This window comes from Manacus candei, unplaced genomic scaffold (assembly GCF_025592945.1).
Source record: "Manacus candei isolate 608988 ecotype Guabito, Panama unplaced genomic scaffold, ASM2559294v1 h1tg000008l, whole genome shotgun sequence".
Classification (NCBI taxonomy): domain Eukaryota; kingdom Metazoa; phylum Chordata; class Aves; order Passeriformes; family Pipridae; genus Manacus; species Manacus candei.
The window spans coordinates 11,289,188-11,303,237 of NW_026138056.1; the positions used below are offsets into that span (position 1 = coordinate 11,289,188).

General features: G+C 40.3%; 1 protein-coding gene across 4 annotated transcripts in view; it reads right to left on the minus strand.

The window, feature by feature from the left end:
• The window catches only part of OSBPL1A (oxysterol binding protein like 1A), a 76,354-nt gene that overhangs the window by 40,943 nt on the left and 21,361 nt on the right, over positions 1 to 14,050 (minus strand). For 2 of the 4 annotated variants that reach the window (XM_051774908.1, XM_051774915.1), the window contains 5 exons: positions 13,965 to 14,028; positions 12,915 to 13,016; positions 12,527 to 12,649; positions 10,643 to 10,724; positions 8,313 to 8,419 (listed from right to left, as the gene is read on the minus strand). In XM_051774908.1, coding sequence (XP_051630868.1) covers positions 8,313 to 8,419; positions 10,643 to 10,724; positions 12,527 to 12,649; positions 12,915 to 13,016; positions 13,965 to 14,028 — 478 coding nt within the window. Of the gene's footprint in view, positions 1 to 5,521; positions 5,734 to 5,763; positions 5,949 to 8,312; positions 8,420 to 10,642; positions 10,725 to 12,526; positions 12,650 to 12,914; positions 13,017 to 13,964; positions 14,029 to 14,050 lie in introns of those variants that run through there. The other 2 variants (XM_051774925.1, XM_051774936.1) reach the window with 2 other exon arrangements.

Consider the following 14,050-nt stretch of genomic DNA (forward strand, 5'->3'; position numbering starts at 1 on the left):
TTTTAACATTAATAATGTAGCAGCAACAGGCATGAGAGGAGGGGAAACATTCCTATTTAAAACCACTGAGCCCACATTTACCTTACACATGGCTTAACATGAAGCTATGCAAGCAAAGTAAGCACATCACAGGTGTCACTCCCAAAGATGAGATATTCCGATGAGGGCTATGCTTAGAAAGCTGGACATCAATTATAATGGACTCTTCAGAATATTCACAACGCAATGGATACACTTTATTTGTAAGAGGGCCTCTATCTGACCACTTCTCTGCAGCAACATTCAATTCGCTATAAACGGAGTGTACTCGGTTTTTTGTGTGCTTATCAACTATCCTAGTAGGACAGCATAGGCCTGCATTTCCCATTTATATATAACACCGAACACATTTATTTTTAAAGTATATTATTGATGCATTTAAAGGAGAGTGATGCTAAGAACAATATAAGCACTACGGAGAAAGAGTTTACTAACATTCCTTTATGACCAGGCCTGATATATACCTTCAAGAAAAACTGCAACACCAGTGATTTATTTTCAGTACATGAATACTTTCCAATTCTAGTGATAACCTCAGTGACTCAGCAGTCAGCATCATACTAGGGCATTTCTTTACTGGACAGCACAACAAGCCGAGATAACACACTTCTGAATATTGATATTAAAACAAAAAAAGCTTTCAAATTCATTGGCTGTCTTGGGGGTGGAGAGAGGAGAGAAAGAGGCCAACAAGTACACACTCGGTAATGAGATTAAAAAACAGACAAGAGGTCAGATTTCACAATTGCTTACCTCTGTTATAAAAATGGTATCAGCTCTGATGAGTCACAGAATAAAAAAAAAGTTCAAAAAGCAATTGTAGTTTACAATACTATGATTGTGGCCAGGTAAAGTTTAAGTTAAAAAACACAACAGACAACACACCCTTCCACAAGCACTAGTACTGTCTAAATGGGAAATCACCGATTTTATTCTTCATAGCTGGAAGGCCCCTATATTTCATGGAATCAGAAGTGACTAAAATAAATCAACTAAAAACACAGCAAAGAAAAGCAGAAAAGGAAGTTTAGATTCAGTCAAACTCTTTTATTCAAGGAAAGGCTACACAATTGCACATGGACAGCTCACTAGCCCGTAAGGCAAGAGATCTGATATCACTGATGTTTAAGGAAGCCAAATAAAACATACCAAAATCCCACCACATGAAAAATTTAAGATGATTTGACAACTGTTAAGTGACACAAAACCTTAAGTTACTTACGCTACTCAGGGACACTGTCTTTAAAACAACTTCACACAAAATACACGCATAATGAAGCATTAAATATTCTATCTCCCTCAAAAGAACGTGTCAATATCCAGTATTGACAGGTTATATGAAGTTTATTTTTCATATTTATAGTAATTATTTTTTAATTATTATTCTAGGAAAGTAGTTTTTATCAGCTTTACATAGAAAAAAATGGCATATTTTTATACATTAATTTTTATAAATTAAGGAAAGAAAGGTCAAGAAGGATAACGCATCTCCAGAGAATTAGTAAATGTGTGTGACTGCAGTTACCCAATTCAGTGCTCTGATGTTTTATGCAGCTGAGACACAAAACCAGACCACTCAGCCAGACTGCCACTCCAGCCAATTATCTCACACACTTGCACGCAAAATCCCAGTAAACAAAGTTAACAAGTATGGTGCTATGCATAGAGGTTCAGCCTTAAATTCTTTTTTTTTTACCGCTTCTCTTTTTTCCTGAAAGGTTACCAGTCCTTAGCTGACAGTACACTGGCGGGCTGGGAGCTAACAACTTCTAGGAGTCTGCTATTCATCTGTTCTTCCAAAGCACATCAAATACAAATTAAGCCAGAACACTGAAAAGAAGCTGACCAGCTTTACATGCCATTTGCACATCACAATGACATAAGAAGAATAAAAGCATGCACCCTTCTCACTCCAGTTTGTTTTCAAAGTATGAAGAAGAGGAAACCAAACAATATTCTCATAGCACTAAGCAGTGAAAACACTGAAAGAAAATATTCATGTTATATATATAATATATATATAAAATATATATATTTCTTTTTCTGTTCTTCTCTATTAACTTAGAGAAAAGAGCACCATTTTGCAAATACATTCATAGAAAAAGGAATTCCTAATTCTTATTTGAGAAGTTTACTCTATCAAATACTATTCCATTAAAGATTGCTGCTTGTTTTTTTCCCCCTGAAGCCTCAGCTAAGACTGTTTTCTCCATGTTTTTGCATTAAAAATTAAATACTCAAATAAGTCGTAGACTAGACCTTAGAAGTAAACCTCAGACCAGGAGCTGCAGAAGCACAGTAAGGAGGAGTCTCATTTCAAACTAATATGTTTTTACACTGCCTTTCCCCAGAGGCCCATGAATGGATTCCAAGTTAGTTTACAAGGCTGCTTAACAACAGCCACCAACAAAACACACATCTACAGGCCAAGCTCTGAAAAAGCATTAACCCACTATGGAAAGTGCAAGAACAGATTATCAGTGTGCTTTGAGTTGAGTAACACAGTCCAGAGTGGAGAATGTCTTGAGTCAAGTTGTGTGACCAGCTTCCACACAGGCCCTTGGAGTTACAAGTGAGCAACCGTCTCCCTGTCCCTACAAGTCAGTATGTCCCTTTGCCAATACAACCTATAGCCAGCTGCAAAGAAAAAGGTTAACTTTGAAGAGCATAATCTTGATGAAAACAAACAAACAAGACCAAACAAACAAACAAAAATCAACCCAAACAGACAAAAAATCAAACCAATCAAGAATCAAAACAATCAGAACAAACAAAACATCTCCAGAGTTGGGACCCTGCTATAAGACAAAGACCAGCAGCATTCATCTTTTACCCTATGCTAACATCCAGGTGCCCTTCTATGAGCCAAAACCATCTGCCATACAGAAGACTTTCCTATATGGCACCTAACCAAGCATCTTATCAACTGCTTCAAACCTCAAGCGTTCTGTCAACACACATACTGCCCTTTTATAAAAGAAGAGCAGTAATATTTACTTATCTTCTCCCTGAATGGAAACTCAGTATTTATTATTTTAACAAGCTTCTGTCTGGGTTGCTGCTTAGCTTCACTGCCCACTCTGGTGACCTATTGAGTCTTAGCTGCTCTAGGAAAACCTCAGAAGAAAAAGTTAGCTATGTTCTTTAAATCCCCTATCTCTTGGATAGTTTGGACTCACTAAACTCCTTCATTTACATACTATTACTATTGGTAAGGATGTTGCCTTCACAGACCTGTAGCTAGTTTCCATCTGCAAAGCTGTAGTACAATGGTGGGAAAAAATGCTTCCAGAGGAAGAACACTATGCCACCCACAAACATTTCGCTATCGAGTTCTTCCAACTTTAGTATCTTCTCTATAAAGCTTTAGCACAGATGAAAGACACGTGCACTTACAGCACCCAAAAATTAGTACAGCAAGAATCATCAAGGCGTGACTAGAACCACCAGCATTCTAGCAGGAGAAACAACCTTCCGAATGCCTTTCCTGCTGGTAGGTTTGTTCTCTTACATGCCATGCCCATACAACATTCCACAACATGCTATATATCCCATGCTCCTCTGTAAAAGGAAAAAATACCGGTCTTCACCTGGGCACCTCTTGATGACAGAGAACCTTTCAATGAACTTGTTACTTTCCACCAAGATTCAAGCTGCAGGAGGTACTTCTAATACACTTCTACTCATTTGGAGGAGAGGGGGAGAAAGACGATCAAGACAGTTACAGACTCATACAGTGAATAAAGGTTTTTGTGATACAGACAAACCTTGAGTCTCTCAACACCGAATACCACTTGTGTCCACTGCAATTATCAACTGTCTGAAAACTACTCTCCTCCTTTCCCCAAGTTGATAACCTGAACAGCATTTCAGTGGTTCTGGGCATTGCCTACAGGCCTTGACACATTGAGGTTTTGCCTTGATTTCCACTATTTTCATCAAGAGCTGCAAAACAGAATGGACAACATAATTCCTCCACTGACTGAAAGGAATAAAAAAAAAAATAAAAAAATAGAGCTTTCACCTGTTTCTAAACACAAGGAGAAAGAGCAGAGAAACACAGGCACTGGTTTTAGTACCTGAGGGACTAAGGACTCCACTGTTTTAGGTCTAGTACAACAGTCAACCAAGAGATGATCCCCTCCCCACACCTAACTCAGAAATTGTATAGTTAACCTCTCTTTTAGCTTCTCCAATTTTGAGTCCGTCACCACCTCTTCATCTCTCCCTCCCACACACCAAAGGCTTGCAAGACTTTATAGAGATTAATGTAGCTGATGATACTGCCAGGTGGCAGAAAAGAACTGCTGATGGATGCCAGGACTTCTCTAGACACATTTGCTCAGGGTGCCCTTATCAGCAGTTCTCCCATGACTGCAGTGTCTCATCATTGCTCCCCTCACTTGCATCCCCACAAGGAAACAGATAATAAAAAGCCTCATTAAGGAGTCATCTGGGCATAGCCTACAGGCTTTTTCTTCATTCACAATATAGTAAGGTAGTAACTAGGTTTAAGTTATAACAGCCGTGCTTCTATGTGTCTCCCAGATGAAAATCAGATATGTATTAAAGACAACTATTTGTTTATCAGAGAGCATGCATGCATGCATTCACAAGAACACACAGGGACACATTTAACCCTCGCACATTCCATTACGTTTCCAAGAAATATGAAATAAGCTAAGGCGGTACACTGAACTTCCAGAGCTTAATACGTGCTAGCTGAACTATGTCCACTTTCTTTATTTACAGTATGTCAATTAAACATACAAGAGAGAGAGCATTATGCCACAGCAAAGATAACCAAGTTCAAGGACTACGACCCACCGTATTTTGATCTGAAATGTTTATGTAAAAATAACAAGCTTAATTTGTCGTGACAAATTCTTCATAGCTAAATATACAACTCTTTAATGCAAAAAATGAAGAAACATTTTTGGAATCCCTTATCAGATAACATTTATCATCAGCTTGTAAAACATTCCTTTTTAAAACAAACTAGAAAGAATGACAAATTTGCAAAGGCTGAAGATCCAAAGCCACAAACAGACTACAAACGAAGTCATCTTACAACTGCTATTTGTTATAAACTCATGCAATATGAGCTCTTTAATTTACTGTTAAATATAACCCTTGCTGGTAAAAGTGAAACTTAAGAGTCAAGATACTTATCAGCACACTTTATCTAGCACCGGTTAGTGAAGAAACAAGGTAAAAAAACAGAAAAAAATTATAGCTTTCCTATCGATTTCACAAACCTTCAGTACGTGTAGCTCAAGTACTAGAGATGAATTTTAAACTCACTCAGAAAATCTAGCAGAGAAAATAGCATGCAAAGAACCTTAAGTTAAACTCCTACAACTATATAAAAATAACTTAGAATATAGAAAACATTAGAAGCAAACTGCTTTAGGAACGGAGGTTCTGATATTTGCTAGAAATAGTCCAAGAGAAGTCCTGCTTTGAAACAATACTTACTAACCTTGTGCCCAAAGTCACTGCAGAAAACGTTTCAAGTTGTGCAGGCTCCGGCACCAGCGCCTCGGTAAATACTCAGACTAAAGCAACCAAGTTACCTTCGGTTTTCCCCTCACACGGTTTAACTGCTTCGCAAAAAGTACTGCGCTTATCACTGCTTGACACTGATGGGTTCACCCCAATGTCAACACGGGAGCAAAGCCTTCAAAACAACATCACCTAGCCCGTCATGCACGCCACACATACCGCGGGACGGACTTCGAGAAGGCAGGCGCTACGAGGGAAGCCGGCCCGGGCTGCAGCAGCAGCACCTGCCGGGCCGGCACAGCGCAGCAGGCGGCCCCTTCACCTTGCACCACCGCCTCCACCACCACCACGACCACCACGCCGCGGGCTCCGCGGCCGCCGCGGCGCAGGGCGGGGCGGGGCGGGGCGGGGGAGTCGCGCCCGCCCTGCGCAGCCGGGGCGCTGCTCCGCTGCCGCCGCGTCCCGCCGGGCGGTGGGGAAGGGGCGGAGGAGGAAACCAACCCGAAGCGGCGGGGCGGCCACAGCCCGGCTCCCAGCCCGGCTAAAAATGGCCTGACAGCCCGAGCGCTCCCGCCCCCGCCGCGCCCCCGGGGCAGGGCGCTGCCCACCGCGCACGGGCGCCGCGGCTCCCCGGGGCGGCCCCGCACGGTGCGCGGGTGTCCGAGCCCGCCGGGGCCGCCCCGCACGGAGCCCCGCCGCAGTGGGTTATTTTTGGAAGCTCCCCCACCCCCCCGCTCCCCTCTGCGGCGTCAGAGCCGCTCCCGCCGAGCGGAGCCCGGAGGTCACGCCCTCCCCGGCACGGGCGGCGGGCAGCGCGGGGCCCGGGGGACCCTCCTCCCGCAGCCCCTCCGGGACGAGTGGAACCGGCCACGCTCCCGCAGCCGGCACCGCGCACGCCGAGCCCCGCACCGGGGGGAAGGAGAAGCAGCGGGCAGATGGAGCCTTCGGGTATCGCGCTCATGCACCATTTCTAGCGCAAGTGGAAGACGGCTGAACCTTCCTTTTTCTTTAGCGCTGCATTTGCAGTTTCATCTACAGACTGCACGATTATGCTGCGATTGACTAAATAAAGTTTTCTCTGGAGAGCCGAAAGCACGTTCACTGTGGTTATCCTTACTGAAGTTAGCAGCCTCTCCTCAGTCAATCAGTAGGTTCTGGTATGCTGACAATTTAAGTTGGAGGAGAAAAAAATTCTCCTTAAAGAGGCAAGATAAAAACGTACCAAGCTTAAGAAAACGTTCATCCTAGAGATAACCAGATTTCATGGGACATGCATAATACAGTTGCAAGGTTATATATATTGCTTTTGCAATGGCAACAGCACTATGGTCCAGAAATCAACACTGAACAGCAAAGGGCCCTGACTTATTAAAGACAACAAAGCCAAATCCTGTGGATTTAAAAACAGTAAAGCTCACTGAACATAACTTCACAGAAAGGTGCAAGTCTTAGAAATAGATTGCAGCTGTAATTTCCCTTATAATCTTATGGCATCTTTAAAGCCTCCTATATTCTGGAATTGCAGTAGTTTGAAGTTTAAAAATACCAAGACACAAAACTCTCCAGAATCACATCATCTCCCTGTCATGACCGAGTGATTTAACTAGCTATGGTGGAAAATCAAATTCACACCTCAGCCTATTCCTCTCTGCCCAAATTTATGTGCTTCCAGATTAAAATAAGGCCCCTATTACACCTACTGAGACTCTTCAAGTTCAAGTAAGGTGAAATTACAATTTCACCATATGCTCTGCCATACTCCACTCTGAAAAGCTATTTCAGTCTGGCTTGAAGCAAGATGCCAACACAATTAAGGAATACTAACTAACACTGTACACCCACTGTTGTAACAATTTCCCCCTCATCTGTAACTGAAGCTGGCAACTCTAATATCAGACTTTTTAAAAGAAAAAACTCAATGTAAAAAAAGCAATGCTTGTTCCACTCTGCTAGAACTTGACTCAAGTAAGTCTAAAAGACTCGTGACTGGAGACAAAAGGGCTTGGAAAGGAATGAAAAAAAATCTTAAACCAAACCTAAACAATGGAGCCAGTGTTTGCAGCTCACTGTTAAATAACTGGAAGACTAACAGCACCAACACAAACCTCATTTCGAAACACAGCTTACTGATGACAACAAGAGCCTAACCAAGGGATTAGAGTTACCACAGTACACGAAGACAAGTTTACTCCTTGGTACTAGGGGAACAAAAATACCAGCTCTCCTACTCCAGGAACTAATGACTTCAACACATATTCCCAAATGGAAGTGTTTACATTATGTTTAACACTATACAAGATATTTGTCACTGGGAAAGCCAGAAGTTCAACAGATAGCGTTCACACACCCACTAAGCACATGGTCTGAAAAATAAATTCAGAAGCAATATTGTTCAACACTTCAGTTAGTAGTAAAAAAAACCCAAACCAGAACTATTAATTTTCTCAATATTTTGACCTTCAAATTAGCAAAGCAACAGCTTTATTGAATTCAAGCATTCAGTTTGAACACCACAAGCAGTAGTCTGTGACCAAAAATTATGTCTCTTCTGAACACCCAAATACTAAGACATCCTTTTGCAGAGAAATTTATCTGCTCTTTCTCTAGAAGCACGAGTTTTCATCCCATTCAGCATGCAAAAGGACAGCTTATCAACAATATGAAATTTTATGGGTTTGTGTATTTATTTTTGTAACAGTTAAGCAGAGAACTAGCCAACTACACTAAGCTATTCGACCCTTTATAGACCCACGTAGCACAATACATACCCCTTCTTGCTTCATGAATAGGTTGAGGCAGTCAGCCAGAGCCTCACATGTTTCCTGGGATACTTCAGAGACCACATCAACTTTCTGCAGGAGGGGAGAAGATATTCCTGAAAGTATAAAAATATTAGTAACATTAGAGGGACATTGAAAACTACATGATTCTTTTAATTATTTTTTCCTCCAAGTAATACAGATGTAACATTCACATTTTACAGGAAGACTGGTGCACTGCAAGATCTGTGTGAGATAAGGTCAAGCAAAAGTAGCATTGAGGCAACCTACTTTCTTTCTTTTGCATCCTTTTCCTAGTACTGGCATAAGTGGCACATGAATGGATCAAGTTTCCCTTTCAGCATGGCTCAGAAGGCAGAGGCAATAAACCATGGCAGCAAGACACTGGAAAAGGGACTAGCAGCAACAATCTCCTTTTAACCACTTTCTAGATTTAAAAGCTTCAGAGTTGCCAGGTGACAGAATTCAAATAAAAAGGATACTGCACTAATTTAATATAAGTTAAAGTGAGAAATGTAGCTTTCTTTGCCTTCTACCATGTATTATATAGAAGAGAAAAAGCTTACCACAGGGCAGCTAGAGATTTAGGTTTGAAAAAAAAATGGGGTTGTAACTACAAGCACAGTGAACAATAAAAGGGGAAGATCTTATTTTCATGGACTCATCTTATGGATAAGTAGTACAGCTTGCAGAGCAATGCCACCTCACATCCTGACTTCTACGACATTAAGGGGCTACAAGTCTAGAACTAGCAGGAAATCATGATAACCCAATCAGCTGGTAGAAATTATTTAATATTTGAGTCATTCTTTGAAGTTTTGTGATGTGCAGCAACTCCTCAGAAGTCAAGCAAGCCATTCTCTCAGGAAGAGAGTATTAAAGTATCAGGATCAGTTGACACCATTTAGAAACACAGATGCTTCAAGCTGATGTCACATCAATAAAGATTAAGAGGTCCATCATCAGTGACAGTTCCTGAATTTATTTTTCAACTTATACTGCTTCTGCAGGACAAGATACAGTATATATACACACACTAATTGTGGTCTTTGATACCAAAGCTCACTATTGACTCAAATTGAGTCTTACAGTAGCTATTAAGAACAGCTAGCACCTCTAGAAGGAGGACCAGCACAGTGAGTGCAGGAGCAGGAGACATCTTTATCTGTAATATACAAATGCATAAATCTCAAAGATAACTGGATTCAGAACAGCATGTTGAAACAGTTATGGAGAGAATTTTAAATATCACATCCCAACACAGCCATTTTTATATTACTCAAAAGTTTTTAGGGGGAGCTCTACACGGAAGGACTTCTAACTCAGAAATTTGCATTCTTCTGGAGTCATAGGACTCCAATACTTTAAAGACAGCACAACAATGTGAGAACTGGGAGAACTGCAGCAGTTGTCTCTATTAAGACCTGCAGAGGTTACACATGAACCCAGAAACAGTTCACTGACCTATCAAGTTACATTCATTGGAAGGAAAACAGGAACTTATTACTGCTATTGGCCAAGACTAGCAGTTTCTAGGAATGAGGTAGCTGGTTTTGCTTTACTATGGGTTTTGATTGTTCAAGTTGTATGTTTCCTTTTTCAAAAAAGCTTTCTCTTTTAAAAAAGAATCTCACTTGTTCTTCAGGTGAGCAATATGGAGTCTGAGAAACTGCTCCTACATCTACCAAAGGGAATTTATCCACTTCAGAATAATTTTGCCTGAGAAGCCCAAGAATTTAAAATCTGGTATAAAATGCATGGCAAAGGTCTGTGGAATATATCCCATTATACCATGCCTCCACTTTCCTGCATAGTTTCATGATTTCACTTCACATCCTGTTTATCGTGCCTCAGCTTTCTTTGCATTTCTACTCACTACAAGACAAATATTTTGAGGGAGAAGAAAAGTAAGAAAGCTAGCTCTTTGTACCTGTGAGGAGACACTTATGCTCTGCAATAAGCTACCAACTACAAACTTTGTTTTAAAAAACCTTTAAAGTGAACTTTTAAAAGAGTTATATTCTTACAGTGCTACTCAATAAGCACTATAGCAAGAGGCAGTTCTCCTGGATTTACAGCCACTAATAAAATTTCTTCCAATCAGCATACTCCTTAGTTGTTTCTTCAAATCTGAAATCTTAATTCTTAGCAATTCCAATAATGTTACTTTATTTGTATATTTTTCAATGAGAAAAACAGTCCTATATTTTTAAGCTCCTGAAAATTTAATTTTGGTGAAATAAAAGCATGTTTTGTTTAACAGAAAAAAAAAATCAGTTGCCTGGCAACAAACTGCATTTTAAAAAAATAAGTTTTACCTTTTGTAGCATCCAAGGATTTAACCATTGCAAGAAAGTCTGAAATCTCTTTACTGAGTCTTAGTTGGCATGCTTGTGCTTTCTGAAAGACAACAAGGATAGCTAGTTCAGACATGCCTTGTCCTAAGGAAAGCATAAGTTTACTCTCTTAACTATTTTAAATTTGGAGAAATTTAATTTGAAATTTTTAAATTTGGAGAGCACTAAATCTTAATGAAGATTCCCAGCCCAGAGACTGATATAAAAAAATTGAAACAAATTACTTGAAGTACCTTCAAAGACACAGAGAAGATTTATGCACATTATATCGCTGACCAGCTTTTATTTAAATTAGCATAGCAAATCAGCCCCCAAAGCTATGTACCACTTTTCCATTTTCCCATCTTGTTTATTAAAGTTTAAAAACCCAGGAAGAGCATTTTCTTGTTCTTTGAGAAACCTAAGGCCAAAATAAGCAAATTCATATGTTAACTGATGTATGGCAAGTACAGTGACATGGCAGGAACCAACCCTAAGATCATATTTCAAGCCTGCATTTGAACTTGGAGACAGTTATCATAGAATCATAGAATGATCTAGGTTGGAAGGGACCTTAAAGATCATCTACCTCCAACACCCCTGCCATGGGCAGGGGCACCTTCCATTAGACCAGATTGCTCAAAGCCCCATCCAACCTGGCCTTGAACACTTCCAGGGATGGGGCATCCACAGCTCCTCTGGGCAACCAGTCCCAGTGCCTCACCACCCTCACAGTAAAGAATTTCTTCCTGACATCTACACAAAATCTCTCCTCCTTTGATTTAAAAGTGTTCCCACTTGTCCTATCCCTACCTGCCCATGTAAAACATCACTTTCCTTTTATTCTTTTTTATAAGCCCCATCAAAGAATTGGAAGGCCACAGTTAGGTCTCCCTGGAGCCTTTGCTTCTCCAGCTCTCAGCCTGTCTTCATAGGAGAGGTGCTCATTCCCTGTAATCATCTTTGTGGCCCTCTTCTGTACCTGCTCTAATAGGTTCACGTTTGTCTTGTGCTGAGGACTCCAGACCTGGGCACAGCACTCCAGGTGGGGCCTCATGAGGGCAGGGTAGAGGGGGTGAATCATCTTCCCTGACCTGCTGGCCACGCTCCTTTTGTTGCAGCCCAGGATGCGCTTGGTGTTTTGGGCTTTGAGTGCACAGTTCACAGTTATCTGTTACATAATACCACCTTCTTCTGCCAGTTGTTGGGAACTGCCAGCCCCAGCTATCCTCCCACCTCTGCTCTGCCATGAGCTACTTAAGAGTTCTTGTACCAAAAGGTATGGTACAAGCCACTTGGAGTTTGGTCATGTGAAGGTTTTTGTATTGCAGTGTGAACTTTCCCTTAAAATAAGAGGTTTCAGAAGTGTATATATAGCAAAAAGCAAGAATCGCAGGCTGAATGCTAGAATTACCAAAGACTAGTCATTCCCATTGCAGGTACGAACAGTCACTGTACAATGCATCTAACGTGATCTGAGGAGATAAAGGACCATTTGTAAGACACTTTGTTGCCTGTTTTATAGAGGCAGAGCTCACTGAAGGTGAACTTTCTTATCCTTCAGTCTTGGGGTCACTAACTACAGTATTCAAGGCTCCCTCTCCTGGCTGAAAGTCTAAAGCAGCTTTCTATCTTGCAGTAATTCTACCAAAACTGAAAAACTCAGCCCTGTAGCTATGATAAACATGCCATTTTATTCACACAGTCTGAACAGGAAAACATGACAATAAGCAATGCAAATGCAAGCAGCATTTATGCATCTGTGGGAAAAATCATCACCTTTAGCCAAAAGTACACTAAAGTATTTCAACACAAACAAATACTGACTACCTAGATACATGAGCCAAATAAGTACTCAGGACATACTTTCAGAGTATCCTGTAGGTCTGTAACAGATATTGCATCATCTTCATCATCACTACTCAATTGTTCTTGTGTGCAGTAATGAGTGCTATATGCAGAGTGGTCTTCTATTGCTTCCAGCCAACTCTGAAAAGGAAAAATCAGAATTAATAAACAAGAGCTGGAAAACAAGGTAGCATTAATTTTAAAGAAGAGAATTACAATCTGTCCATTTTTTGCTGTTTAGTCTATAATCATGCTAAAAGATTCAATATCTTCACTTATGTTATGAAGTCCTGATGTTAAAGATATGAAACACGCTGCTAATAATGCATTCATAGCTAGCAGTATGCAAATTATTAATTACAGAAGTTATTATATTTTAATGCCTTTGATAAAGAGTCATTATTACCTCTCTAGTTTGAGAAGGAAGGCTATTTTTAGGAATCTTGAAACGATGAACAGTGTCATCAAAACATCTGACAGAAAAGAAGCAACTGTCTGTAGATTTTACCTAAAGCGAGGTGGAGAAAACACAAAATTAGTATAATGAGTCAGAAAAAAACTGAAGAGTAAGCAAAGTAGAAAATTAGTCTTAACTTAGAAGTTTTTGCCTCAGTCTTGATACAAATAATTATAGTTTACAAATATCTTGGTCAGAAGTTTTTCAAAGTGTGCCATTACATCACAAACAAGAATATAGAGGTTCTTTACATCTAAATAATATGTTTGCATTTATTTGCGTCAGTTGATTCAGATAAAATCTCAGCAATGGTGCAAGATCACCAGGATCTTTGAGGAATTTGTACATAATGAAAAGCAAGAGTCACTTTTCATACAATATGAGTGTATATATAAGTGCAGTTTAACAGAACTTGTAGTGCCAAACTAGGACAGGTTAGTTATAAAAATACTGAAATGATTCTAAATGCATTTTCCTTAAACACTTCATCTTCCTGTGTATTATAAACAACACTTGGCCTGTTTTTCCTCTATTCACCCATTCCAAAATGGGTGAATTGGGTTCCCAGAAGCATAATGGAATGTAGGGAAGTTTTCCAAAAGTCACCTTCAGAATTGATCAGTTCAACTGAGATCAGCCTCAGTTACACAATCAGTCACAAGTAGCCAATAACAGCTAAGGAGGAACTAGAGCTTTGCTATTCTGTATCACATGCTCCAAACAGTTGCTTTGCACAACTGAGGAACCAAAGTTTCAGGATATCTTACGTTTGCTTAAATCTTCAGGACTTTAGAAAAGTAATGAAGGAGCTCTATGGCCACTTTACACATAAGAATACTTTGCTCGACAAGAACAAGCGTTTCTTTCAACAGCACAAGCTTTTTCCCTCTTTTATAACAAAGATCAGGTTACCGATCTAGCTGAAGTTTTCATTATCCAGGTACGGAACACCATCACATAAAAACACAACTCAGTATTACAAAGCATTTCACTTCCTACCGTGCAGACAGCTTGTGTTAGATGCTTGCATCCCTGACGATGATCATTATTCACTGCATCAGCTCTTTGAAAGAAAAAGAGATTTA